Source organism: Mus caroli, unplaced genomic scaffold, assembly GCF_978045245.1.
Source record: "Mus caroli unplaced genomic scaffold, Mus_caroli_1 scaffold_15, whole genome shotgun sequence".
NCBI classification, from domain to species: Eukaryota; Metazoa; Chordata; class Mammalia; order Rodentia; family Muridae; genus Mus; species Mus caroli.
The window spans coordinates 27080947-27108463 of record NW_028227270.1 but is presented as its reverse complement, the minus strand read 5'-3'; the positions used below and the strand labels follow the sequence as shown (position 1 = coordinate 27108463).

At 45.1% G+C, this 27517-nt stretch overlaps 1 protein-coding gene and 1 long non-coding RNA gene across 2 annotated transcripts in view; both read right to left on the bottom strand.

The window, feature by feature from the left end:
- Positions 1-5131, bottom strand: part of Scamp1 (secretory carrier membrane protein 1) — an 83315-nt gene extending 78184 nt beyond the window's left edge. The window contains exon 1 of the mRNA XM_021180351.2: positions 4903-5131. Coding sequence (XP_021036010.1) covers positions 4903-4959 — 57 coding nt within the window. The 5' untranslated portion in view covers positions 4960-5131. The remainder of the gene's footprint in view (positions 1-4902) is intronic.
- A 14307-nt stretch (positions 5132-19438) lies between these two features.
- Positions 19439-25454, bottom strand: LOC110308346 (uncharacterized). Its single transcript, XR_002379551.1, has 4 exons — positions 25387-25454; positions 24437-24571; positions 19808-20008; positions 19439-19576 (listed from the first exon to the last, which is right to left on the bottom strand). It is a non-coding gene; the product is annotated as an uncharacterized LOC110308346 (long non-coding RNA).
- Between the last annotated feature and the right edge of the window lie 2063 nt (positions 25455-27517).

Genomic DNA, 27517 nt, shown 5'->3' with positions numbered 1-27517 from the left:
AATAGATCATAACAACATGCTGTTTCTAGGAACTAGAGAGCTGGCTCCGTGGATAACATCCTTGGTGAGCATGCATGAGAATCTGAATTCAAAGCCTGGGCACTCCCATAAAAAGCCAGGCAATCCCAGCACTGGAGGCAGACACAGGAAGATCTCTGGGCCAGCTGGTCTAGCCAATCATAGAGCTCCAGGCTCATGGACAGACCATGACTCCAAACCTAAGGTAGAGGATGGCAAGACAGCCAAGCCTGTGAAGGTACTTACATATAAGCTTGACAGCCTGAGTTTGTTCCTCGGACCCATGCAAACATCAAAGGAGACAGCCAAAGTTGTCCTCTGACCTCCACACATACACAGTGGCATATGCACACAAACACACATACATGGTAATAATGAAAATTTTAAAATAAAAAGGATTAGAGAAAAACACATGTGCAATAGAAAAAACAAAAAAAAAAACAAAACCCACTAAAATTTAGATAAGCTTGGTCTAGACCAAGAACAAAGCACCTGATACTGGTAAGGAACTGAATACTAGCACCTTATCAAAGCCACCAAGCACTGAGCACTCTCTGCATGCTTCCACACAGTCCTCAGGTCCTGGGAGGGACTGCTCCATATGGAGCACACATGTTCTAGCAGTTCCGGTTAGTTACTGCTGCTGGCATGAAACACCATGTCAAAGCAACTTGGGGAAGAAAGGGTTTATTTCAGCGTACACTTCCAGGTACCCGTCCATTACTGAGGGAAGTTAGGGCAGGAATCTAGAAGCAGTGGCTGACAGGGAGACCACTGAGGAGATCTACTTACTGGTTTGCTCCCCATGGCTTGCTCGGCCTGAGCTAGGCCCTCCCACATCCATCACTGAGAAAATGTTCTACAGCAGTGGTTCTCAGTCTTCCTAATGCTGTGACCCTTTAAATGCAGTTCCTCGCGTTGTGGTGACCCCAGAAAATAAAATTACTTTGTTACTACTTCATAGCTGTAATTTTCTACTGTTATGAATCCTAATATCTAGCACGCAGTATATTTGATATGCGACCCCCCCCAAAGGGGGCTCAACCCACAAGATGAGAACCACTGCTCCACAGCCTTGCCTATAGCTCAAACTTACAGAGACATTTTCTCAATTGCGGTTCCCTCCTCTCAAATGACTCGAACCTGTATCAAGCTGACATAAAATTAAGACACTTTATCCGACTTTAGGAAATATTGTGCTGAGGCTTAAAGACTCTAAGTGACTTTCCTAGGAGTCACAGCTGATTAGTGATAAAACCAGAACAAAGACCCTTTTCAAACCTTTTCAAAGCCCAGAGCTCACACTTAAACCTCCCTTCTGCTCCCACTCCACAGAGCCTCAAGTCTCAGCTCCTAATTAAGAGTAAGGAGCAGAGCTAGCCAACAATTCCTGCACAAACCTGGGGACCCGAGTTTGAGCCCCAGGAATCCACATAAAGGTGGAAGGGGGAAACTGCACAAATCTGTCCTCTGACCTCCACGTGCACACTGTAGCACTGGCAGTCTGTTCACACACACACACACACTCACACACACACTGACACACACATACACTCACACACACACAGTAAGACATTTTTAAAAACAAGCAACCTTATAAGGAACTACCAACAATGGACTAGGTACCTGGACACCATACAGTCTAACACCAAACACAGAAGCCATCTCACTATCCACAGACCTAACCAAATATATCTCATGATGTATCCAAGCTCTCAATTCTGATTCTCCTGATGTCTTAAATGTTACTTCCATTATTTATCTAATTCAATTACATGAAGTCAGAAAAACATATTAGAAAGCCTAAAGATATCTTTGCCCCTTATTAATGTCGTCCTCTGAACAAGCGTCCCTCCCCCCACCCTTACTCACTTATTTAACTTTTGATCAACTACAGAAGTCTCTGTATTGGCCTCTGCTGGTTATTAAACACTCCTTTCACCCTGCAGACACGCCTGACCTCTGAATTAGACCAGTATCCACCTGCCTGACCTCTGAATTAGACCAGTATCCACCAAATGAGGAATGCTGCTCCAATATCTGTTGGTTAAGTGGAAACTGAACCGGGCAAGGCACATATAGCAACTGTTCCCAAGCTACACATTGAGTATGCAAAAATAATAATAATAATAATAATAATAATAATAATAATAATACTTTTATTTTATTCTACTTTGGGAGACAGAGTCTCCCCATGTTAGCTCTGGCAGGCCTACAACTCACTACATTAACCATGCTGGCTTCAAACTTGGCAATCCTCCTGCCTCCACATCCCAAGTGCTGGGATCAGGCATGCATTTCTATGCACATCCCTTTTCTGGCTTTAAAATCACATTTTAACAATTCAAAAACAATGGGGTTTCTTTGTTTTTTATAAATTTCACAAAATTTAATATTGTTTTGGATTACCATATATTTTTAGTTCTTTCAACTTCCTTATACATAATAAAAGACCCTGAAATGTCATAAAGCCATTCACTAGGCCTACCACAGTCACTGGGGTAAAACAGGCACTCAATGAAGGCATGTGAACTGAAGCCAGCAAAGCAATAAAATCAAGTAAGCCTTAGATCATCCTAGGAGATTCAATTCTGAATGATTTTCAGGACATGACTCAAATAAAGATGTTTACAAAAGTTTCCTAACACAACAGTGCGGGGCGAAAACAACATCCCAGAGGCCTGAGGTGTGCTGACAAAGGCCGCTAATCCAATGATCAGGAGTTCAAGGCCAGCTTTTGCTACAAGAGTCTCAAAACCCAAATACACAAACCAACACCAAGAAGGAATGAACTATGGATCATGGATAACAAAATGTCAACACCAAGATTTAAAAAGAAAATCAACCAGAAAGTAACAGTAAGAATCCTGGGAACTCTGTAAACAAGGGCATGAAAAAGAAATAGTATTTCAAAAGTCACTTCTACCCAAAATGAAGCAGAGGAAAAACAACCTCCTGTAGACACAAAGGTGCCTTTGAGAGACAGAAGGGTAACTAGTTACAAATGCAAAGATAAAGCCAGGGACACTGTCTGTGGTGTGACAGTCACTACAAGTGGAGAACCACAGTACAAATACTCAGCCAAACCTCCTTAGACACAAATTATCCAGACTTTAGAACATTCTATGGACTTGGATAATCACTGTCCTGAATGCATCTCCTTACAGAAACAGAAAATGCTAATCATTTTCTTCCATGATTAATACTTAAAACCTGCGTGCGTTTAGAATTATCACAGCAACCTTATGCCCAGCAGAAACGGGAGGTGTCATGGTAACATCACATATTACAAAATATCAATTTGTGATAAGAAGCCAGGATCTTGCCCTAACAAGAGACTAATACGAAAAGAACCGTGAACTGGATGACCAGATATAAAACCAACAGCCTTGTGGTTAGATGCTTAAAAACAGCATCACTGAATTATCTAAGTTAGGAGAGACTAATGGGCTCTTAATGTTTCATCTTTAATTATTTTTAAATGACACTCACTTGACAAATTATGAAATGTTTCTTTTGGATATCCATAATATCAGAATAATCCAATTTTTCACTACATGGAAGTGAGTCCAAAATGAAACAAAAACTTCAGGGGGGTTGAGGGAGCGTGGACCACCCTTTAAAATGTACCTGAGCGTTTTATCTGCGATTACAGCGTTTAGCAGGCTGAGGTAGAAGGATAGAAAGTTCCAAAGCCAGGTACACTACCTAGTGAGACCCTGCCTCAAAACAACAATGAAAACCAAAACAAAAAGGCAAATGAATAGATCGGGGAGAACCGGGTGTTGAAAGTTACAGTCAACTCAACCATAACAGCTTTCTTTGGAGTTTTGCAAAATGAGTCCAGCTGTCAGGTATAAGGGGGATAACTTCATTAAAACATGAGGTTAAAACCATCAGAACAGGGGTGCTTTTTGCTTCAATATTGCAGGTAAGCCACAAAAGGACTAAAAAGAGGTAAACCCAACAGGCCAGAAGCAGCACTTGGGTGCCCACAAATTAGTTCCTACTTCACCTTTGAGACTACAAATTAAAGTTTGAGCTGCACACAGTCAGAGAAATTAAGAAAGAACTAACCAAGCCAACAGTTGGAAGAAATTGCCTTGCTATGCCTCACAGTCTTTAAGAAAACCAAAGTACTTTTCAAGGCAAAGTTCTCGGACGCGGCATTAAATTTTAGAGCAGATGACTAACATTTAAATGGCCTGCCTAGGTATTTATTTCTGTGCCAAGCCCTTCCGAGGCTGGGGATCAGGTCCACTCCATGAAGGAAAGAGCTCACTCACGTGAGGAACGGAATCCTCAAACAGCTCGGATCCCCGGTGACGCACTCCCAGCTTGGAAAATGGCCCAGGGTCCACCTCCCTAACAGCAGCTAGGTGGGGAGATGCCCGCGTGCACTATTGTTTCCAGATGTTTATTTATTTTTAACTTCTGTTTGATGCCAATTCCCCTAAGCTGGGCCCGGTGGGGAGGGGAGCCTCTGGCAGCGCCACTGGTGGCTCTGGGAGCAACCGAGTTTCGATAATAAAAACATCCCTTTATCCTTTTATCGCAGCGTCCGTGTATCCGCGCCTCTCTCCCGCACACCTCGGCCGTCACCGGCACGCAGCGCCGGTGCCAGGTCCCCATGACAACCCCAGCCCGGGGCGCCCTGGCCTCCCGGCCCCCGCCCCGCGGCCCGCCGCGCCGACCAGACTAGTGGCGGCCACACATGCCCCGCTCCGCTCCGGACCCGGCTCCCGGTCCGGCCGGTCCGCGGCCCGGTGCGAGCCTCCAGGCTGGTGGCGCGGCCAGTGACGCTGCGTCCCGAGACCCTCCCGGCAGGGCCTCCGCGGCCACCGCGACGCCCAACGCGGGCCAGGGCCGCGGCCGGGCGCTCACCTTGAACGGGTTGTTGAGATCGGGATCCGCAAACGGGTTGCTGTCAAAATCCGACATTGCCCCGGCACTGCGCGTCACCCACCCGAGCCCGGCGCCGAGACACAGACGAGGCGAGGCCGCCGCCCCCCTGCGCGCTCACGTCGCCGCCGCTGCCGCCGCCGCCGCCGCCGCCGCACAGATCCGGGTGCAGCTCGCGGGCCACCGAGCCGGCCGTGCCACTGAGCATGCCCGGTGCGGCGGAGGCCCGCGGCGCCCAGCCATCCGGCCGTCCCTTCCCGCCTGGATCTGCGCTCCGGGCTCTGCCTCCGACCGAAGGGCGAGCGCAGGCGGAGGGCAGGTTCCAAGCCCGGGGCCGTGGACCCACCTAGTGCGGCTTGGGGAAGGGGTGATGGCCTGTGTAGGGGAGGACAGTGCGCTCAGGTCCCACGTGGCAGGTGTGGGAGACAACACTTGGAGGGCGAGGAGCTGAGGTGCGAAAACATCCGCCGCAGACACCAAAGATTCCAGATCCCAGAGCGGATAGGAACCCTAAAGCAATTTAAAACATCGTTGCCCGACACACCCCAACCTGGGAAACCCAGCCGGTCCTCCGATCCCAGGTTACTGCGAAGTCACGGAAAGCGGCTTCGCGCTGAGGATCCGGAGTTGCTCCAAGAAAATGCAACATTCACTGCGGGTCCCAGCCTCTGTCTCCCATCTCCTTCCCTACTCATAAATGATGGGGGGGGGGGGGGGTGGAGGCGGGGGGCGCGTGGGACGGCCGAGTAGGTGGCAGAGTCTATCGACCCAGACCCTCAAGTTACTGATAATGGAAGAGAAATTGTTGACTTTTATTTTCAGGCATTTGGATGCAGAATACACACCTCCTAATATTTGCCTTTTTTCTTCCAAGTGCCGGGAATGATTATCGAAAACTACAGTAAATGACATATCAGTCATTGCACCACCCGGAACTTGTTGAGAGGACATGGCTTTCTCAACTCTATCCTTCCTTCCACTTTTAACAGAAGGGCACTTGGGTGGACCTATGAAAACCCAGAATTATTTTTATTTGGCAGGGGCCTAAGAACTGGAAAAACCCAGATCTAATTATCCGTAGCTTTTTGAGGGCCTAGCGCTAGGCAAAGTCACCTAGGCAATAATAACTTTCCCCAATGTGTAAGCGCACCCACCCACCCACGCACAACTTGCTGTAGTCTGGTAGAATCCAGGTTGGGATGACAAAGCAGCTGCTTCTAAGGCAGCCAACTAATTAGGAAGTAGGCATCCAACAGTGATCACCACAAGGTGGAAAGAATCTAAGATTGGGGGCTCTGCTCCCAGATCCTCGGCAGCTGCCTGTACCTGGTTCTGACTCAGGGTTCAGCACCTGTTGAAATCCAAGTTACTTTGTGCTCCTGTGCTAACCTCTCTGAGTGTTAGAGGCTAAAGAATAAGTATGAAAAACCGCGTAAAACGTGCCCTGCATGTCTTTAAATCCAGGCAAATATTGGCTGAATGTGTGCAAACAGCGAGGGTACCTGCCCTGCTCCTTGTTCTGTGGTTTGTCTCATCTCTCCTGAACCTGACCTTATCCAGCTGATTCCCATTGTTTGGGCTCTCGATCCTTCCAAGGATCCCCCAGATGACTCGAGTATTCAGTATCTATTATACTTACCTTCTGTATTCCAAGCCCATGAAGATCAGCTGAGCATGCAATGCCTGGTGGAAATTTCCAACTGTACTCTCTCTTGCTCTTTTTTTTTTTTTCTTTAAGCTAAAGATGCACTCACTGCTCCAGCCCCACAGAGTTCCTGGGCTGACACCCAGGCCTGTGTGTCTCCTCGCCCCGAGAGTTTGCATTAGGGTTCCCAAACAGGGACCCTACATCTTCATTTTTAAAAAGGTCTTTATATAAATGTTATTGTGTATAAATTCCTAAAACAGGTTCAAAACATAACTATGGGCTGTTATGATTTTGTTTCCTAGTACTGGCATTAAAATACCCTGGCAGAAAGCAATCCCAACAGAAAGGAGGTCTATTCGGCTCACATTTCAAGTTGTCTATTTTTTCAGTACATCAAGACAGGAACTTGGAGCAGCTAACAACTCAAATGTAAGGAATGATGGTGCACGAGAGGGCCTGGCTCTTCCTATATCAATTAGCATAACCAAGCCAGTCCTGTGCAGCATGCCCATTGGCCAAACTACTTAGGCACTCCCTCATGAAGCCCCTCCTTCCCAATGGTTCTATGTGTGTCAGACTGACAACCGGAACCGTCCATGGATTTGGCTTGACTTTGCTTAGTGGTGGTGCTTTTGTCTTCTCCTACCAACTTTGTATTCTCAACATTATTACGTACACTCTAATGCCACACCTATCCCTCGGTCTTGTCAACCTTCTTAAGCTCTTGCTGTCCTGACACGGGAGAAACAGGGAATGACCCATGTCCCCAGTCTGTTTTCCTCTCTGGGACATGTGCAACCTTTACTAAGTAAGCTGTGTACTTGCCAAGGTGACTGCCTAGGGTTTCTTCACCATGACACAGAAATATTGTCACTTTTTATTTGAACGGTGATGGTAGAGTGGGGGAGGGGCTTGAAAGCATGGCCTAATGGAAATCCCTCCCCATTAACTGTTTCTCCAGCATTATTTTGAAAACTGCAAGACTCGTGGCGTACTCTGTGAAGGGCCTCCCTCACTCATTAGTTGTTCTGAAACCAGACATACAGGTCCAGGAAAGACCCTGACCCTTTCGAATCAGGACAGGTCCAGTCATTTAGGGATGCACTTTAATCTGGTCATTAGTAGGGGAGGAAGTGAATTGGGAGATGGGAAACAGGCTGCTGCTTTTCCTAGACTCTGCCTCCTGAATTGGGCAGGCCAAAAAATGACTCAGAATTGGTTTGGGGGTCTCAGCTATTTGTGACGTGGGTCATAGCACCTTTCCCATCTGAGTTTCCAAGGCTAGCCCATCACCAATTAACCTTTCTTTCTTTTGGGAAGGGGTGGCTTGGGCTCCTGAGCCCTCTAAGTGCTAGGATCACTGGCTTGCACCACTCACCCAGTTTAACAAGTATTTCCTGAACCCTACTGAGAGGCAAGCAGTGTTCTAGATGCTGTGGATAACACAGTTTACCAGATACAAGAGGAGGGCCTGTGGAAGCCATCGAGACACCTCAGCAGATAAAGGTACTTGCCACACAAGCCTAGCAACCCGAGTCCAATCCCCAGAACCCACATTCCACAAAGCTGTTCTCAGACCTCCTGGCATAAGAGAGAGAATGAAAGAGTATGTCATCACCACCGCCCATTGTTCTCCGGAAGCATGTGCACAAGTGGAAGTCAGAGGACGATTCGGGCCTTGCTCCCCTTTTCCCATCAGATTAATTCCAAGGATTAAATTCAGGTTATCAGCCTTCGAGGCAGGCAAATTCGCCTGCTGAGCCATCTCACTGGCTCCTTATTCCCAACTTTTACTAGGTGTGTAGAACTGGAGTGGTATTGTTTAAAAAACGATATGTAAAGCACTTCTGTTTGGCTTTGGGATTACTGTTTATTTGTTTGGGTTTTTTATATGTATGAGTACTTGCATATGTATGTATGTATGTATATGTACACCATACTAAGAACTTGTGCTTGGTGCCCATAAAGGCTCCCCTGGCACTGGAGTTAGAGATGTTTGTGAGCTGCCATGTGGGTGTTGGGGACCAAGCTGGTCCTCTACACACGGGCAGCAGGTGCTCTTAACAGCTGAGCCATCTTTCCAGTTCTTTTATTTGCTTTTTGGGATAAGGTCTCATTACTTAGCCCTGGCTGCCCTGGAATCACTGTGTAGATCAGGCTGGGCTTTCAACTCAAAGATCTGTCTGCCTTCTGAGTACTGGGATTAAAGGGGTGAGCACAATACCGGAATTTTTTTTTTAAAGGATCTGCTTTTCCCCTTTTCACACAGAAAAGCCAACCAACAATCAGTGAGAATAGACTTTATCAAATCTTAGGTCCAGCTCCTTATCTGTACTTTCTCTGTTCCAGGAAGCATCCTCGTTTAATTCTTCCCTTCCCCTACAAATTCCGTAAAATCTTGTCAGGATATTTATTGTCCTGACCATAGCGATATCTTCATGTTGCACCCCCGCCACTGGACCACAGCACCTGGAAAGCAAGAACTGTATGTTTTCATCATTGTGTCTTCTCCTCCATCATCTGGAGCAATGCTACCAAGAGCGGGCAGAAAGAAGGGAGGGGAGACAGGAAAGAAGAAAAGAGAGAAGGAGGGAGGGAGGGAGGGAGGGAAGGAGGGAGGCACAGTTTCATCTGGGGCTTCTCTTCTTTGCTGACATTATGGAAATTCCTTCTGAGTAGCTATTCCATTGCAAATGTTCTGTGATTGAATTGCTCCCTTGACTAAAAACTTTCTCAATCTTGGTGACCATAAGCAAAGCAACAAATTCACTACCATTAAAGGCCCTCCCGATGTAGCCTCAACCTGTGCTTCCAGCCTTACTGTTGCCTTTATTTATGCATCTCCTTCCCCTTATTATGGTTTCCTCCTCCTCTTATTCTTTTTTTCCTTCACATTTTCATATTCAAGTCTTGAAACTTGAGTTGTTGGTTTGTTTGTTTGTTTTTTTCCCAAACTCAAGCTGGTCTTGAAGTCCAGCCCAACAGTGGATCATAAAAGCAGTTGAATGAGCTATACCCAGCACATTTCTAAAAGCAAACAGAAAACATCTAAGCTTATGGTTTACAATAAACACAACATTCACAAAACTTGTTCTGGTTGCGGGCTGGTGGACGTCTCCCTTAAAGCTTGCCTCCCCCCTTGGGGACTGCTCTAACTGAAAGCCTCTCCATGCTAGATCGATGCTTTAGTTCATTATCGTTACTGGTTCTGTTTTTAATTCCTAGTACTCATTACAGTATCTGGCAAGACAATTATTTTTGCTTGTCAAATGAATCAGACTGAATGAAAGGCATTTTGGAATTAAAGGCTGCAGGGATCCACCAACAGCACATAAACAAGGCGAGCCTGCACCCTCCACAGCATCACAGCACTGCACGGGCTTTGCATGGCAAGGACACGCTGTTCCCTCTCGACTGGCACGTGAATCACTGTAGAAAAACTCTGGGTTCAGTTTTTGCCAAAATTAAGAAGAGTCAATGACACACTCTTGGACTTGTGGACTTCATGAGCCTCTTTCTTTACGAATTAGATAGCAGCAGTCACTTTCTTACAGCAATAGGAAGCAGACTACACAACTGCCTTCTAGGTTGTACGTCCTCAGTCAAACTGGTCATCCTCCCAGTCTACAGTCTGTACCGCTCACCATGACCACCTAGTGTAGTTAGGACACGAAGCATCCCCCAACAGCTCAGGAACAGAAGACTTGGTCCTTATAAGTGACATCCACCCACGGGGCTTTGGAGAGATAAATGGAGCATGGGGGGACTCTGCTTCGACATTATTTTGTCCATGGATTCAGATTTTTGAAAGGACTATTGGGAGCTGATCAACCCGTGGAAGATAGCCCATGGAGAAGTAGATCACTGAAGGCAGCTCCCTTCTTGTCTGGCTCTCTCTCTGCTTCTTATACACTCTAAAGTACATGGCTTCACTCCAGAGCATTCTCTCTGATGGTCAGCCTCACTGAGACCCACAGCAATGGAACCAGCTGGCCATGGAGTGAAGTCAAAAATCAGTTTTCCTCCTTTTAACTTTTTCCCCAGGTATTTGTAATCATGGTCACTAACTAACCACCCATCTCTTGCACTTGGACCAATGCAGTAGCCTTTTAATTAGTGTCTAGATTCTGCCCTTGACCCACCCCCAACAACTTATTGTCAAGACAGTGACAAATGGTTTCCTGTAAAATCTAAATTTTGACATGCCACTCAGCCACTGTGATCCCCTCTGGATCACAGGAAAAGTTGGCTGATTAGACTGGAGAGATAGTTCCGTAGTTAAAATTATTTTTGTACAAGAGTGAAGACCAGAATTTGAATCTCCAGATGGCATGCGCGCACACACACACACACACACAAAATGCCCAGTGAGTTCAACAGTCCCACCTTGCACTTACAATGAGGAGACAAGGATACGCAAAGTAAGCTGGCTAGCAAAATTAGTCATGTTGGCAAGCTGTCGATTTGAGGAGAGATCCTGCTTCAGTGGAAGGGGAAGGGAACAACAGGCTGCACAGCTTTGGGATTGACCTGACCGGGGGCTGTGGGAAACAGACAAATGATAGACTCCTAAGGAAAGCTGGGAGGAATGGGCCATGGGTCCTGATGGAGATGCACCAGCAGCCCAGGGCCTCAGTAGATTTATGAAAGATAGCTGAAAGAGGGAGCAGGTTGGCCAGTCTTGATGGAAGGTCTTTGTAGGGGAGCAGGCTCAGGCTGCTATCATCCAGAAGGAGGATGCTATGCACACACTTTCTGCACACACTGCCAATATGCTCAAGTCATGACTTCACACTCACCCACATCGAGGAGCAAGAAAGGAGGGTTTCTAACATCAAACCCAGGCCTCCACATGTACATATACCTACAGATGTGTGCAATTGAGCACAGGCAAAACATACATATCATACACACAAGCACACACATGCAAAACGGGACTTAGCATCCTTACAGTGGGTCTTGCAAGGATCTGTGGGGTCAAGGTCCTATGCATAGGGCTTATCAACCCTCTAATTTCATTTCTTTTCGGTATTCTGGACATCATTCTGGCCCAACTACCCTGAATTCTTCATGGTATGGTATCTACTCCTAGCAAGGTATGGGTCAATAAGTACAAAAATAGCAGTCTTGGTCCACTTAAGCTGTCATAACAAAATACCACATATTGGTTATTTATAAACTACAGGGCCTCCTGCTCATAACTCCAGAGGCCAAGACCTACAGGATCAAGGAATTTGTGAGTTTAGAATCTATTGAGATCTCATTCTGCTTCATAGATATTGTTTCTTTTGTGTTTTGTTTTGAGAGTTGATTTGTTTTGGAATATATATATATTCCAAATATATATATATTCCAAAACAAATATATGATATATATAAACAAATATATATAAACAAATAAATATATATATTCTAAAACACACACATATAGATATAGATATAGATATATAGATATATAGATATTCAGTTGGTTCAGGCTCTCAGGTATCCCAGGCTAGCCTCAAACTTAAGAGTAGAGAAAAACCTTGAACTTCTTATCTCCCTATTCCCCACTTCCTAAAGCTGGGATCACAGGCGTGCATCACTGCACCAGGTTTATGCAGTGCTGAGGATTGAATCCAAGACTTTCTGCATTAGGGACAAGCATTCTATCCCAAGAAGCTATGTCCCCAACCCTCTACTTCACAGATGGTGACTTCTTGCTGCTTTTTTGTTTTTCTCTTCACAGGTTAAAAAGGTACAATCTTCAAATATTCCCTCATAACTTGTCTCCTAGTGCCCCCGCTCTCAAAGGGAGTTCATTGAAAGTGGTTTCAGTACACGAACTTTGAGGGCCACTGAATCTATACCTTAGCACCAACTACAGAGCTCAGTGTATTTTCTTGACTGGTTTGCATAAAACTTTATAGTGAAGACATCCTCATCGTGCAGAACAGATATTATTGACATCTGTGTGCATATATGCATGCATACTATATTAGTTTAAGGTCCTTCAGAGAAACAGAACGTGTGTGTGTGTGTGAGTGTTAATTAGAATGGCTTTCAGGCTGTGGTCAGCTAGTCCAATAATGGTTGTTTACCAACAGAAGGTCTAAGAATCCAGTGAGTTGTTCAGTCCACAAGTATCTCAAGTGTTGTCTTCATTATACATCAGAATCGCAAAGAAATAGGCTCTTGAAGGAGTGGACTTGCCAGCAAGAGCTAGAGCAAGCAAGCAAGCAAAGATCAGAAAGCTTCTCCTTTCATGTTCTTTATGTAGGCTGTCACCAGAAAATGTGGCCCTGATTAAAGGTGGATCATCTTCCTACCTCAGAAGATCCATATTAAAGGGAGGTCTTCCACTTCCAATAACTTAATTAAGAAAAAAATCCCTCACAGGTGTACCCAGCTGCGCCAGGACCCGCCGGCATGAAGCCAAACAACTTCTGAGAGGGGATGAGGGTGATTATTGGAAAGGTAGAAAGAAGATGCAAATCAAGAGTTAGATTTGGGAGGGCTGCAGGTCAATACCATGTCAACCTCGAGTTTATTTTTCTTAGTGTTTTTATACTTCACAGTCCTGTGGGAAGCAAGGCCACAAGGTAACAGAAACAACTGCTGTAACGTATACGCATAAGACATCTGTTCTCCTCCTGAAGCCTCCCTGTTCCTTCTGCTAAGGTCAATAGAATCTTCAGCCCCTCACCGTGAGCCTCAGGTATACCTCCTTGTATGGTTCCATGCCTTAGCAGGCCCGGAAATCTGCCAACAGACCCTGACCTGTCTTGACTCTACCTGACAGGCAGACTTGTCATTTCTTTTTTCTTTTATCTTTTTTCCTCTCTGCTTCAGAGAAATGGCCCCTGACACCCAGCTAGTTGAGTTTTAGTTAACTCCAGATGTGATCAAGTTGATGTCAAGAAGGGCCGTCACATATGCTTACACATAAATATTAAGGAGGAGTCTGACTAATGATCACTTAGCGTGTTTAAGTTTTGCACATGACAGTCTTTGGATTGGAGATATTGCAGTATTTAGACTATACTGCATGCTCCATTTACCTATATGTAGGGAGTCAGAAATGAGGACTATGAACATTTTTATCTAAGCATTTTTATTCAGCTTCGGAAGTTGCTTTTTTTTTCACTAGAAATTATATAATTATACTTTATATTCCTTAATGGATATGCAATTTCATCTTTGAAATCTTTAAAGTAAGAGTGCCTTACAATTCTGAAGGTGTAAATTAGGAATAACTCTCCAGGGGACTTGGTGAGGACAGAAAACAATCAAGCAGACCAACCGTCTTCTGATTTCCCAAAAGATAAGTCTCCCAAAGCGGATTCTTTTTAAAGGAAAAACAAAAAAGTGGGGGATGTTTTCAGGTTCTCTCTTTCTGATATAATGCTTAGAATTTAAAGAGAACTTAGGTTCTTTAGAATGGCTATTATCTGCCCTATTTCACTGGAGGAGAGAGAAGAGACAGCTAAGATGCCTTCGCTGTTGGAATGTGGAAGCACGCATGCGCTGGAGCCTCACAGGCTGTTTTCTCAGAGAGCTGCACACTCTGAGAGGTGAATACTATTGGCCCCATTTTACAAGTGAGAAACTGGGAAGGCCGAAGAGCAACGTAAAACTGAGTTATTTTTAGAATCACCATGAGAAACAGCTCCGTGTCTGTGGAGCTTCGTATTGGTTGCCCTTACATTCCACACTGATGGTTTGTTTAGCTCTTTATTCATTTTGAGAGAAGGTATCATGGCACCCAGGCTGGCCGCAGACTCACCAAAGCATGAGCAGCGCCTAGGGCAGCTGTTTCCCTATATTCATGTCTCAGGAAATCTCACCATTCCACTTTCCTCTTGGCACGGCTTTGGTCCCCTGTTCAAACTCTCAGTACCCAATACAACATCACACATATGGTAGAAGCTGAATGATCCCATGGATAGATAGGTGGATGAATACATGGACAAATGAAAGTAAAGAGTTAAAAAGTAAAGCAAGTGTGTATTTGTGTGCGAGTGTGTGCATGAGAGAGAGACAGAGACGGAGAGACAAAGAATATGTATGCATGTTCAGGTGTACTTAACTGGGTACACTCAGCTCTCTCTCTCTCTCTCCCTCCCTCTCTCTCTCTCTCTCTCTGTGTGTGTGTGTGTGTGTGCGTGCACACCTGTCTGTCTGTCTGTCTGTCTGTCTGTCTGTCTGTCTGTCTGTCTGTCTATGTGTGTGCATCTGTCCAGAGGTTGACTTCGGGTATGTTCCTCTATTGCTCCCTGTCTTAGAGGATTCTTTTGTTATGATAAAAGATCATGAGCAAAAGCAACTTCCAGTAGAAAGAGTTTCACCTCACAGCTGGTCCGTCATCCAGTGAAGTCAGGGCAGGAATCTGGAAGCAGGAAGCTTACTGGCTTGCACCCTGTGGTCTGCACTGCCTGCTTTCTTAGCCCTGGCGTGGCACCATCCAGAACCCGCTGGGCCCTCCCACATCAATCACTGATTGAGAAAGTGGCCTACAAGCATCCCTGCAGGGCAATGTTATGGAAACATTTCTCAACTGGGATGCCCTCCTCCCAGATAGATCTAGGTTTGTGTCACGTTGAAAAAAACCCAACCAGCACACCCCTCATTTTATTTATTCTATTCTTTCTTTCTTTATTTGAAACAGGGTCTCTCAGTGAGCCTGGAGCTCACTTCAGAGATCTGCCAGGCTCTGCTTCCCAGACATGGACCAATACCCAGCTTCTAACATGGGTACCGGGGGTCTGAACTCGGGTCTCTGTGTTCACGTGGCAAGCACTTTACCCACAGAGCCCTCTCCCCAGCATTAAAATTACATTTTCATTCTCAGAAGATTACTACTCACCTGACAAGTTTTCTAATTCCTTTTTATGACCTGCCCGATTAATTGTAGTTTTAACTACAATTCTGAATTGTATGACATATACTTTACAGAGTATAAGAAAGTTATAGTAAACATTTTTAAAGTTTTTATAATGAAATTTGCACCAAAAATAAAATTAGGAAATCATTTCTTTTTCCCTTTGTTTGTTCTGCTACTGGCTTGCACCAGAAGATCAGCAACTATAAATTAAGAACAAAAACTTTGCCGGGCGTGGTGGCGCACGCCTTTAATCCCAGCACTCGGGAGGCAGAGGCAGGCGGATTTCTGAGTTCGAGGCCAGCCTGGTCTACAAAGTAAGCTCCAGGACAGCCAGGGCTACACAGAGAAACCCTGTCTCGAAAAGCAAAAAAAAAAAAAAAAAGAACAAAAACTTTGTTCAGCAAGGTTCCAAAAGAAATTAATCAGCCGGGCGTGGTGGCGCACGCCTTTAATCCTAGCACGCGGGAGGCAGAGGCAGGTGGATTTCTGAGTTCGAGGCCAGCCTGGTCTACAGAGTGAGTTCCAGGACAGCCAGAGCTACACAGAGAAACCCTGTCTTGAAAAAAAAAAAAAAAAAAAGAAATTAATCACATTTCCACAAGGGTATTGGACAAGTTTTCTGATCAAAAAGTAATTTGATACACAAATGGATTTGAAAGATTAAACTAAGTAGAGATTTAGCGACATGAGACTTTAAAATGGATGTTAACACAGAAATAATTCAATTTGATAGCTTCTAACTAACTAGTCTCAGAACATTAGCTGAAGTTGAGAACTCAGACAGCTTTAAATGCGTCAGAGTAGCCTGTAGACAGGCTCACCAGAGCAACACTTTAGGAGAGCCAAACACGGTGGGGAGGGATGCAGACAGCTTCTGAGAAAGTTCTAGACTTGAAACCACCGGGAATAAAGAAACTCTTGGTTTCTCTCAGAGGCTGTGTGGTTGATGGGAAGAGTTCAGTCAAGGGGAGGAACTGAAAGTCCTGGCTTGCCCTGTAAGCTGTACTGAGATCCTAGAAGGCGGAAGCTCCAAGTGCTTTGTGATTAGTGTCCCTCCAGCTGGTTTCCAGTCAGCCCCTCAAAAACTCAAGGCAAATTCCTAGGGAGAGAAAAACAGCAACCAAGAGGAATGTCTAAAGAAAGGGCTGCACTTAGTAGGACCACAAGGAGGAATTGAGAAAGAAGCTCTCTGCCTGGGTGGAGAGATTCTTCACTTTCGAACTCTACCACTCTTGGGAGAGTAGAGGAGGGGTACATCTCCACCTGTGGGGGCCATGGTAGGTAAGAGAAGAGGGGACAGTAGACAACCAGCAAAGACGAGCTCTAACACCGGGCAAGAGGAGGCATCCAAGCTCCCAGCCAAGAGGCCAAACTGAGAAGATAACCACAACTCCACACTCTGTGGTCACCAGCATCAAGAGGCACTCTGACCTTCTCTACATGTGACTGCCCGTCACTCGTCAAACTCTCTGCTTTCACCCTATGGAATGAACACACTCACTTTGATTTCTGGAAACTCCATTCCCGTAAACGTGCAAATGAAGCCTAGTATGGAGGTGCACCTGTAAGAAGCATCAGAAAGAGCTTTGCTGGATGCTGGCAGTCCAAGGTCAGCCTGGGCAATGGACAGAGACCTCATTCACATAAATAGAGAGTAGTTTAATTTTTTTGGAACATATAAATGAGACAGTATGGAATATTTCTTGGTATTTGTTGACAGAAAAACAATTATAAAGTTATTTGACTTGAATATTAAATTCCATCCCTATGTAATGAACTGCAGATGTTGTGTAATGAAATCGACAGGCAGCAATTAGATGAATGGCTCAGCAGCCAGCTATTGGTTTCATTAATTGAGAAATATCAGAGCAACAGTCTGGAGTGACAGACTCCAACAAGCCAGAAGATTTTTTTTTTTAGGAAAAATACAAAAAACTACATATAGCCAAATGGTTAAACCAATAATAATCTCAATGATATTTTAGAACTTACAATACCTTGGGAAATGTATAATAATGAAGGGGGAAGATGGATGATCTATATAGCATAAAGTGCAGAAATAAAGGTTGGTTTTAAAAGTCTAAATCAGGGACTGGAGAGATGGCTTAGCAGTTATACACACTTGCTGTTCTTCCAAAAGATCCGAGGTCAGTTCCCAGCAGCTGCACTGAGCAGTTCACAACCAGCTGTACTCTAGCTCCAGATCCAATGCCTCGGGTCGCCAAGGGCAATTGCCATTAAGTGTGCATGCGCGCGCGCGCACACACACACACACACACACACACAACTTAAAATAATAAAAATAAATTGTTCTATATTTTTAAGTTAGAAAATATGGTAAATAAGACAGGGTTGTGTTTTTCTACTTTGATTTCCATTTACTTGCTTAGATTTACCCAACGTTGTGTGTGTGTGTGTGTGTGTGTGAGAGAGAGAGAGACAGAGAGAGAGAGAGAGAGAGAGAGAGAGAGACAGAGAGAGACAGAGAGAGAGACAGAGAGAGAGACAGAGATCTTTCTTTCTAAAGGCTTTGTTTTGGTTCTGGCTTAAGTTAGTTTTGCCTTAGCCCATGAGTCATGCCTCCCTTCCCATATGGTATGAAACAGGTGTGTTAAAGTTCAAGGATGAGAGCTGCACATGGTGGTATACACCTGTAATCTGGTCACTAGGACACAGAGGCAGGAGAATTACTACATATTCAAGGCCAGCCAGGGCTACAGAGTAAGGAAGGGCAAGTTCAAAAGAAACAAACAAATGAACAAACAAACAAACAAACAAACCAATAAATATCAGAGAATGGTGTACTTGGCAGTTGCCATTTTTGCTAAGCAAAACTTAACAAAAAACAAAAATAAAAAAATAAAAATAAAATCGGGTTGGTGAGATGGCTCAGTGATTAAGAGCACTGACTGCTCTTCTGAAGGTCCCGAGTTCAAATCCCAGCAACCACATGGTGGTTCACAAAAATCCATAACGAGATCTGACGCCCTCTTCTGGAGTGTCTGAAGACAGATACAGTGTACTTACATAAAATAAAAATTAAAAAAAAAATCAACCCTAGGAGACTGTACACATGATCTTTTTAAACACTAGAATCATCAATCCATGATAAGTACAGGAATAAACATGACTATGTTCCTGGCACTAAACATTCTTTAAAGTTTGTTTCTAGTTTTAATCAACCGTTACAAAACATTTCTGAATGGCAACCCCTCTCCTAACTTCCAGGAATGTCTTTATTTAAGCTGTGCCCTGGCCAAGCCACCAAGATCAAGCCCTGCAGTTTGGCTGGCGTGCTGGGGCTGTCATGTGATATCCGTTGACTTAGAGACTGTTGGGCAATCAATAGCTGCTAAATCAGTCCTGCTGAATGAAACTCCAGTATAAAACTACTGACATCAACACTCAAGTGACATCCCCCCGGGTAGTGATGCTCCACCATGTTGGTCACACACCAGCGCAGCAGGTCAGTGGGTTCATTATTCCATGGAAGAAGACCCTGAAGGCCTCATCCTTGGAACCTTTCCAGACTCTCCTACTTGTCTCTTCTTTTGGCTGCTTTAGACCTATGTCATGGCCCTATTTTAAATGGTAATCAGAACATAATAGCTGTCAGGAAATTCAATAAAATGTAGCAAATTTGAAACCTCTTTCCTTGGGATTCATCCGGACTTGCAGGTAGTGTCAGACGGGAGACCAGTCATAGAACTAACTTCAAGCCTATAGGTAAGCTATGAGCAAACAATGTAGCTAAAACTGGCCCTCAGTCAAAGTTTGCCAGCCTCTGTTCTAGCTCATTAAGGTATCTGTGCATGCAACAATTAGGCTTGTGTTCATAGGTGCCATAGTCTACTAATCAAAAGGGACCTGTAGACGCATGTGTGTGTGTGTGTGTGTATAACAGGGAAACTGAACATTTTGTGACAACGCTGATGCTAGATGCACATATGTATATGTAGATGCACACACACATGAAATTAGTATGTGCACTTTCCTAGGCTTCCCATTTCCATTTATATTTTTCCCCCAGTTCCAAAGTCTTTACTGTTTTAGAAAAGATGATCCATCCAGTCATTGGAGGAAGAACTCTGTCCATTAGTAGTGCTGAAAAGGACTCTGGATTCTCCTCCACGTTTACTCGTACACCTAGTCATGGGCACAAGACTTGTAGTCAGTCAGCTCTTCGGGCTTAAACCATAGACCCATCTCTTTCTCAGCAGTCCCCATTGGATGGCTGCCAACATGAATGCAGAAACCCCCACAAAGGTGCCTGGTTTAGAATCCACTGGGTTGGTCTCTCCCAGCATCTCTCAGCCTGTTTTCACCACATAGAGCCCCTCCCAGACCATGGCCACCACCAGCCCTGAGTTCATGTACTTCTCTAGTCCCGGGAAGAAAGGACGGTCTTTCAGGTCAATGTAACGGTGCTTCAGGTGTTCTTCAGAAACCCGAAGGAACCCCTTCTGCTCGAATCCCTTGATGATCTCGCCCACCAAGCCATGCTGCACACCATCTGGCTTCCTGGCAATGAAGGCTCGAGGTTGGCCATGGTCGGAAAGCCGGTGGGTCAGCTGGTGTCTGTGATGAGCAGAAGCAAAAAGACTAGCTCCGTTTATATTTTTAATGCCTTCGAAGGGGTCTAACCCTCTGCCAATCAACTCAAGTTTTCTACAGTGCTATTGTAGAAACCCAATAACCCTTCAGCATGTGATTAGGACTATTAAATAGTATAATAAGAATCCTAGCATACTAAAATATATATTAAAAGATTTCAGGAAATGCTGGAATGTTTTCTAGGAAACATAAGGAATCTATACCTTTGAAACTGTAAGCCAGCCCCAATTAAATCTTTACTTTTATACTAGTTGCCTTGGTCATGGTGTCTCTTGACAGTAATAAACTCAAACTAAGACACACACCCTTCTCCAGTTTCATCTCCTAGACTATTGTGAAGTAATTGTTTTACTCCAGCAATTGTGCTCAACTTTGTGTCACAGAGACGAGTGGACACCTTATCTGGATGGAGAGCTACTGGCCTCTGGATAGATGCTCTCCATTCAGATAAGGTTTCCACTCAACTTTGTGACGACTCTTCCTAATCTGACCCCAGGGCAAGAGGTGGGATAGGGAACCACACCCACTCTGCTTCAGCGGTGAGCAGAGGCCCAGTCCTTCCTTCCGCTCAACACAGATAGCATTTGCTTTACTACTTGAAAAATATTTCTTTCTTCTTCCATTTTCATATATGCATGTGAGTGCATGTGGTGCATGTGAGAGCATGCGGTGTGCATGTGAGTGCATGTGAGTGCATGTGACTGTGTGTGGTGTGCATGTGAGTGCATATAGTATGCATGTGAGTGCATTGGTGTGCATGTGAGTGTGGTGTGGTGTGCATGTGACTGTGTGTGGTGTGCATGTGAGTGCATATAGTATGCATGTGAGTGCATTGGTGTGCATGTGAGTGTGGTGTGGTGTGCATGTGAGTGCATGTGGTGTGCATGTGAGTGCATATAGTATGCATGTGAGTGCATTGGTGTGCATGTGAGTGTGGTGTGGTGTGCATGTGAGTGCATGTGGTGTGCATGTGAGTGCATGTGGTGTGCATGTGACTGAGTGTGGTGTGCATGTGAGTGCATTGGTGTGCATGTGAGTGCATTGGTGTGCATGTGAGTGCATGTGGTGTGCATGTGAGTGCATTGGTGTGCATGTGAGTGCATGTGGTGTGCATGTGACTGAGTGTGTATGCATGTGAGTGTGGTGTGGTGTGCATGTGAGTGTGGTGTGGTGTGCATGTGAGTGTGGTGTGGTGTGCATGTGAGTGTGTGTGGTGTGCATGTGAGTGCATGTGGTGTGCATGTGACTGAGTGTGGTATGCATGTGAGTGCATGTGGTGTGCATGTGACTGAGTGTGTATGCATGTGAGTGCATGTGGTGTGCATGTGACTGAGTGTGTATGCATGTGAGTGCATGTGGTGTGCATGTGACTGAGTGTGTATGCATGTGAGTGCATGTGGTGTGCATGTGACTGAGTGTGTATGCATGTGAGTGCATGTGGTGTGCATGTGACTGAGTGTGGTGTGCATGTGACTGTGTGTGGTGTGCATGTGAGTGCATATAGTATGCATGTGAATGCATTGGTGTGCATGTGAGTGTGGTGTGCATGTGAGTGTGGTGTGGTGCATGTGAGTGCATTGGTGTGCATGTGAGTGCATGTGGTGTGCATGTGAGTGCATGTGGTGTGCATGTGACTGAGTGTGGTATGCATGTGAGTGCATGTGGTATGCATGTGAGTGCATGTGGTGTGCATGTGACTGAGTGTGGTATGCATGTGAGTGCATTGGTGTGCATGTGAGTGTGGTGTGGTGTGCATGTGAGTGTATGTGATGTGCATGTGTGTGTGGTGTGCATGTGAGTGCATGTTTTCACATTCAGGGACACATGTGGCACTCTGAGGTTTGTGCCAGGGATCATGCTCTAGTCTACAGATTCCCTGTCCTGACTTCTGAGGCAGACTTCATGCTTCTGAAGCAAGCATTCAAGCCATTGAGCCATCTCCTCAGCCTCCTGCACAGAGCCATTGAGCCATCTCCTCAGCCTCCTGCACAGAGCCATTGAGCCATCTCCTCAGCCTCCTGCACAGAGCCATTGAGCCATCTCCTCAGCCTCCTGCACAGAGCCATTGAGCCATCTCCTCAGCCTCCTGCACAGAGCCATTGAGCCATCTCCTTAGTCTCCTGCATGGAAAGTATTAAAGGGTACTAAAGTCTATAAAAATAAAAACTATTAAGTGGAAATTTACATATTTGCTCTACACCCTATCAGCTCCTGTTGTGCACTGAGAATTTCCTAAACCCCATTTTCCTGTCTAGCCCTTAGTATGTCACGGGTGACCAAAGTCATTTTGTCTTCTACAACCCTGTGCAGAGCAGAAGAGAAACTAAAGGACAGAGTCCTCTGTTTCCCAGCCCAAGCCTTCTTTGTTTCTTTCTCTAGCACTTGACAACGGTTCTACCACTCTTTTCAGAAAAGATTTTGCCACCCTCATCACCAGGAATCCCACTGAGGACTTCAAACATCCAGCTCACAGTACTGCAGCGATCCAGGGGAGTTTCACAGCAGCCTATCTCTCAGAGTACATTGGGAGGAAATTAGATCTACACATTTCCTCTGGCATGGTGCAGTCTCCTGATTTCCTGTGGGGCAATAACCAAATAAAAGGCATCTCTCAGAAACAATTCTTTTTGACTCCGTAGAAAGATTCCCTGCTTCACTCTGTAGCAGCCTCATTTCAGGAAGAATAATGCAATTCAGACTGCTAAACAAGGTCTGATAACTCAGCCAGATACACAGCGTTCAAGCAGTGGCCATGTATTGTTAATAACATGGCTTTAAAAGTTCACAAAGAGCAGGAAAGATGGTCCAGCAGTTAAGAGCACATGTTCCACTTGGAGGAGCCCTGGGTTCAGTTCCCATATAACTATCCAGTTTTAGGGAATCTGGACTCCGTGGACACTAAAGTACCTACATGGTGCACAGACATACATGCAGGCAAAACATTCATACACATAAAATAAGAGTAAACTCATCTTTACAAACCTAAGAGTTGTCAAAGATAACCATATCCGTGACTCTAAGCTGAAGGAGAAATTCCAGTTCCCACAAATGCACACACTGCTTTCCTGAGTCGGCACAGGTTACACCACAGTGTGTGCTACAGCTGTTGAGTGTTTTGTTGTTACTTGTTTGTTGTTATTATCTGGTTGGTTGGGTTTTTTGGTTTTTGGGACAAGGTTTCTCTGTGTATCTGTGGCTGTCCTGGAACTCACTGTGTAGACCAGACTGGCTTCAAACTCACAGAGATCCACCTGGAAACTGGGATTAAAAGCACGTTCTACCACCACCCAGCTCAGCTGTCAAGTCTTGGCTAAGTAGATTCTATGCTGGGTTAGCTGACCAGAAAGTCAGTTCTTCAGGGTCCAAAATCCAGAAACCCATCATCACCAAAACCAATTTCTGACTGTCTATTCAAATGCCATATACCTCTCCCTCCTTCTCCTGGGCAACACTTTATTTTTAGTTATTCTGCGGTAGAAATGCACTTCCACCTTCAAGTTGTTTGAAAGTACAAGCACATCAATATTGCATGAGTTATTCAAATAATAAACAAACAAAACAGATGAGTGGAGCCAAAATACCATAATGCAGAGATTCCTGAGTATTAAGCATTGTTGTCTTAAGAGAGCAATTACTGTCGAGTAGACTAGGTGAGGCCTGAGATATGCGGCTATGTTATCTATGAAAGAGTTAGTTTAACCACAATATGTGTACTTAATTAATCTTTAAAGAAAACCAGGACCAAGACCAAAAAAGATTTTTAAACGTATTTTGGAGTTTATAAATTATCTCTTTTCTAATGCATTAGTGTCTGTAGCTTTTCCTGATTCTAAGATTATTTTACAATTATTCACAGAGATTCTTTTTCAATAATATTTTTATACATTCCTTGAGAATTTGATACAATGTATTTTGAACATACTCACCTCCCTTCTCCAAGCCTCTCCTACAACTTCTCTGCCCTCCCTCACCTTCCCAACCAACGTTGAGTTTTCTTCTTCTTCTTCTTCTTCTTCTTCTTCTTCTTCTTCTTCTTCTTCTTCTTCTTCTTCTTCTTCTTCTTCTTCTTCTTCTTCTTCTTCTTCTTCTTCCTCCTCCTCCTCCTCCTCCTCTCCTCCTCCTCCTCTCCTCCTCCTCCTCCTCTCCTCCTCCTCCACCTCCTTCTCCTTCTTTTCCTCCCATCCAGGCCAACCAATCTTAGTAATCATGGCTACCCTTGTGTGTGGTCAACCTACCAGGGTTCTTATCATTAAACAATACTAACCTGTCCTCTCTCATCAGCTACCAAATGCCAACAGAGCCTCAGCTAAGGGTTGGGTTTCATAGCCACCATCCCCTTGTGGTGGTTTGTATGTGAATAACCGCCTTGATGCTATCCACTGTCCAGCTCACCCAGGTCAGATGTGTATGTCCCGCTCCAGTTGAGCACTCCCCAGTCTCTGAGTCGAAGATTCTTAAGAAGGATGCTTGTTTTCAAAAGTTGCTTTGTAGAAGAGTTGGGAAGATGTGTCAGTGAGTGACTATAGGCTGTGGGAGCAAGGAGATCTGAGTTCAAATCACTAACAACCATGTAATCACGGAGCATGGCCATACGTGTCCGCCACCTTGGAACTGGGGCATGGAAGCAGGTGGAGAAATTAGATAGGGGTGAAGGGGTAGGAGAGAATCCCTTGATTTCTCCTTCAGTCTGACTATCTTGCTGTGTTTTCACTTTTGTAAAAGATAAATTTCTATATATAAAAAATATGGCCAGAATAAAACTAACAAAAGTAATCATTAATCATTGAATGCTCTATAGCTCCTTATCGGGTGATTCAGACAATGACATAACTTAGGAGAACGCACTTTCAGACTTTGGTTTCTTAAGAAGTTGTGAAGATCAACCGCCCAGGTCTCCACCAAGGAAAGATTTGACGTCTGGCTCTGGGTAAACAGTCAGTGACTTGCTGTGCGGTTTTGTTTGCTTGCTTGTTTATTCCCGGAGGTGACCAAAGGCTCCCTCTCCCCAGGGTTCTGGACATTTGGTGACAGTTTAGCGGAGGTGAAAGTTTGATCCATTTGGGATAGTATTATCCCAGAATTCTGTGCTATGTCAGACAAAACCTTTTGGACCTTCCTCTGCCCGATCAGCTCCCTTCTCTTACCTTCCACAAGCATTCATCCCTAAGAAACAAACCATCTCACCTCAGAGCTCTGCCTGCCTCTTAACTCGACCTGTCATGCAGACATTTTTCTTATGCCTTCATACAGGAGGGTTCAGACTGAGGCCAGACCTTTGACTGTTTACCTAGTTCCAGACATCAAGTTCTTCTGTTCTACAGAGGAAATTCACAAAGACTTACGTTTTCTGGAAAAACAAGAATGCCAATTTACATATTCATTTCCAGGACAACACATTTGTATTAAAGATGACAACCAGTTTCCACCCTGTTGTGGATGAGTGCTTACTTCTCAGGTCACAGCGGTGAGCTCTGTGGCGTCATCCGTCTGTCAAGAGGTAAAGCCAGCAGAGAGGAAAGCAGCTCATACCCTCAGTCTCCCTGGCTTTAGTTATTTCTAAGTAACAGTTTACCGGAACATGGCTACACTGTTGTCTATACGGGCCTCCATCTTACCAAAGCAGAGCTGAGTGGTCGCAACAGAAACCACACGACCTGAAACCTAAATACTCTTGCTATACTCTTCTGAGGAGAGTTCCGGTGCAGAGTACCGTTCTGTTTTTCTAGTCAACTGTAGGGAGGGGAACAATTAGACTTGCCTTCCATTTTCAAAAACCAAGCCCTGGGGCTCCTTTCATTGGCTCTGCGGAGAAAAAGGACAAAACCCAAACCAAAAGGAGCAGAAAAGGAAAAGCAAGATTCTTAAGAAACGGAGAGAGGGGGTGTGGGGGTGCCGCTGGAGAGTTGGCTCAGCGGTTAAGAGCACTGTCTGCTCTTCCAGAGGTCCTGAGTTCCATCCCCAGCAACCACATGGTAGCCTGTTCCCATCTATAATGTAGTCTGATGCCCTCTTCTGACATGCAGATTGAACATTCACATACATTAAATCGATGAATCAATCAATCAATCCATCTTTAAGAAAGAAATGGAGTAAGAGGCAGAGTGTATGAATCCGCACAGTCACAAACTGAAAATTAAGACAGCGGTTTGGGAAGGTTGAGGCTGTAGAAAGAAAAATGGAATGTGTACCCGGTGACTGATTCTATCGTAACTTTTGTAGCAAATGAAAGTGGAAGACAAACAGCGTACAGTCAAACAGATACAGGCCTGTGATTGCCTTCTGATCTTCTTTGGGATGTACCGAGGAGGCGACATAGCAGGGTGAAACTCCCTAGATTCATGAGGCTCCAAGAAAGGAACCTCATGCAGACTTATGCCGGAGCCTTGTCCGGGCCTGCAAGCCTCTTAGCCCGTGGCACCGCAACTCAACAAGCTTAGTCATGGGCCTCTGAAATTCTGACTCCCTTCGGTTTTCGGTGCCTCCTGGACCAGAGAGTGTGGACTTCCAGTGTCACAGGAAGAGGATCTCAGAGCGTGCAGCATGGTCAGGAATCTCCTCAGGAGCTGTTCTCAGCGCTGTGCCTTGCAGGCTCCGAAGGCTCCCTCGACTGCTTGGGACCTGGTTACCCGCACTGTCCTCTGCAGGCACAGACAAGAGAAATGGACAGATGTCCTTCCTTCCTTCCTTCCTTCCTTCCTTCCTTCCTTCCTTCCTTCCTTCCTTCCTTCCTTCCTTCCTACCTACCTACCTATTCTTTACCAGGCCCTACAGACAAAGCTACAGCCTGCCATCTATCCAGGGCTTTGGAATTGTCTCATGAAGAGAGATGCTCCTGTCGCTCATCCTGGTCCTGTCGGTTGCAACTGAGCTTCTTGTGTGAGCAAAGCAATTTTCCAAATACCACATCTTACTAGTGGGTTTTCTTTCCACGAACAATTAGAAAATATGAGTGGCCACCAATTTGCCATGTGACCCGTGTCCTTCAGCGTTGTGTGATAGCTCCTTGGCATTGTCCCTTTGGCTCTTTGGAAAGAGTGCTTAGCCACCATTTATAATGATTACATTTTTTTTTAAGTCTTATACCTTTCTTTCCCAGAACCTATTTATATACCACTAAATCAAGCTGAGCTACGACATCACGATTTCATTCGGTTCCAAACCTACATAATAATTTACCATTTGAAACAGCAATTATTTGATCAAGAAGTAACAGCTGCGAGCGCAGCATTCCCTCTGAACCACCATTAACTGAACGCTCCCTGCTGTCAAGCCAGATGTTTAGCTCAGAATATTAAGCTTTCTGTTTGCTTGTGCAAAAAGCAGGGAGATGAGCAGCCTGGCTTCTGGGCCCCCGAGATGGGCGGGTCCTGAGGTGGGCGGGCCCTTCTGCTGTGTGCTCCACTGTTGGAGGCAGAGCGCTTGCCCGTCATTCTTTGCTGCTTTTCCTGGACCTCCTGCTCACAGTGAGTTCTC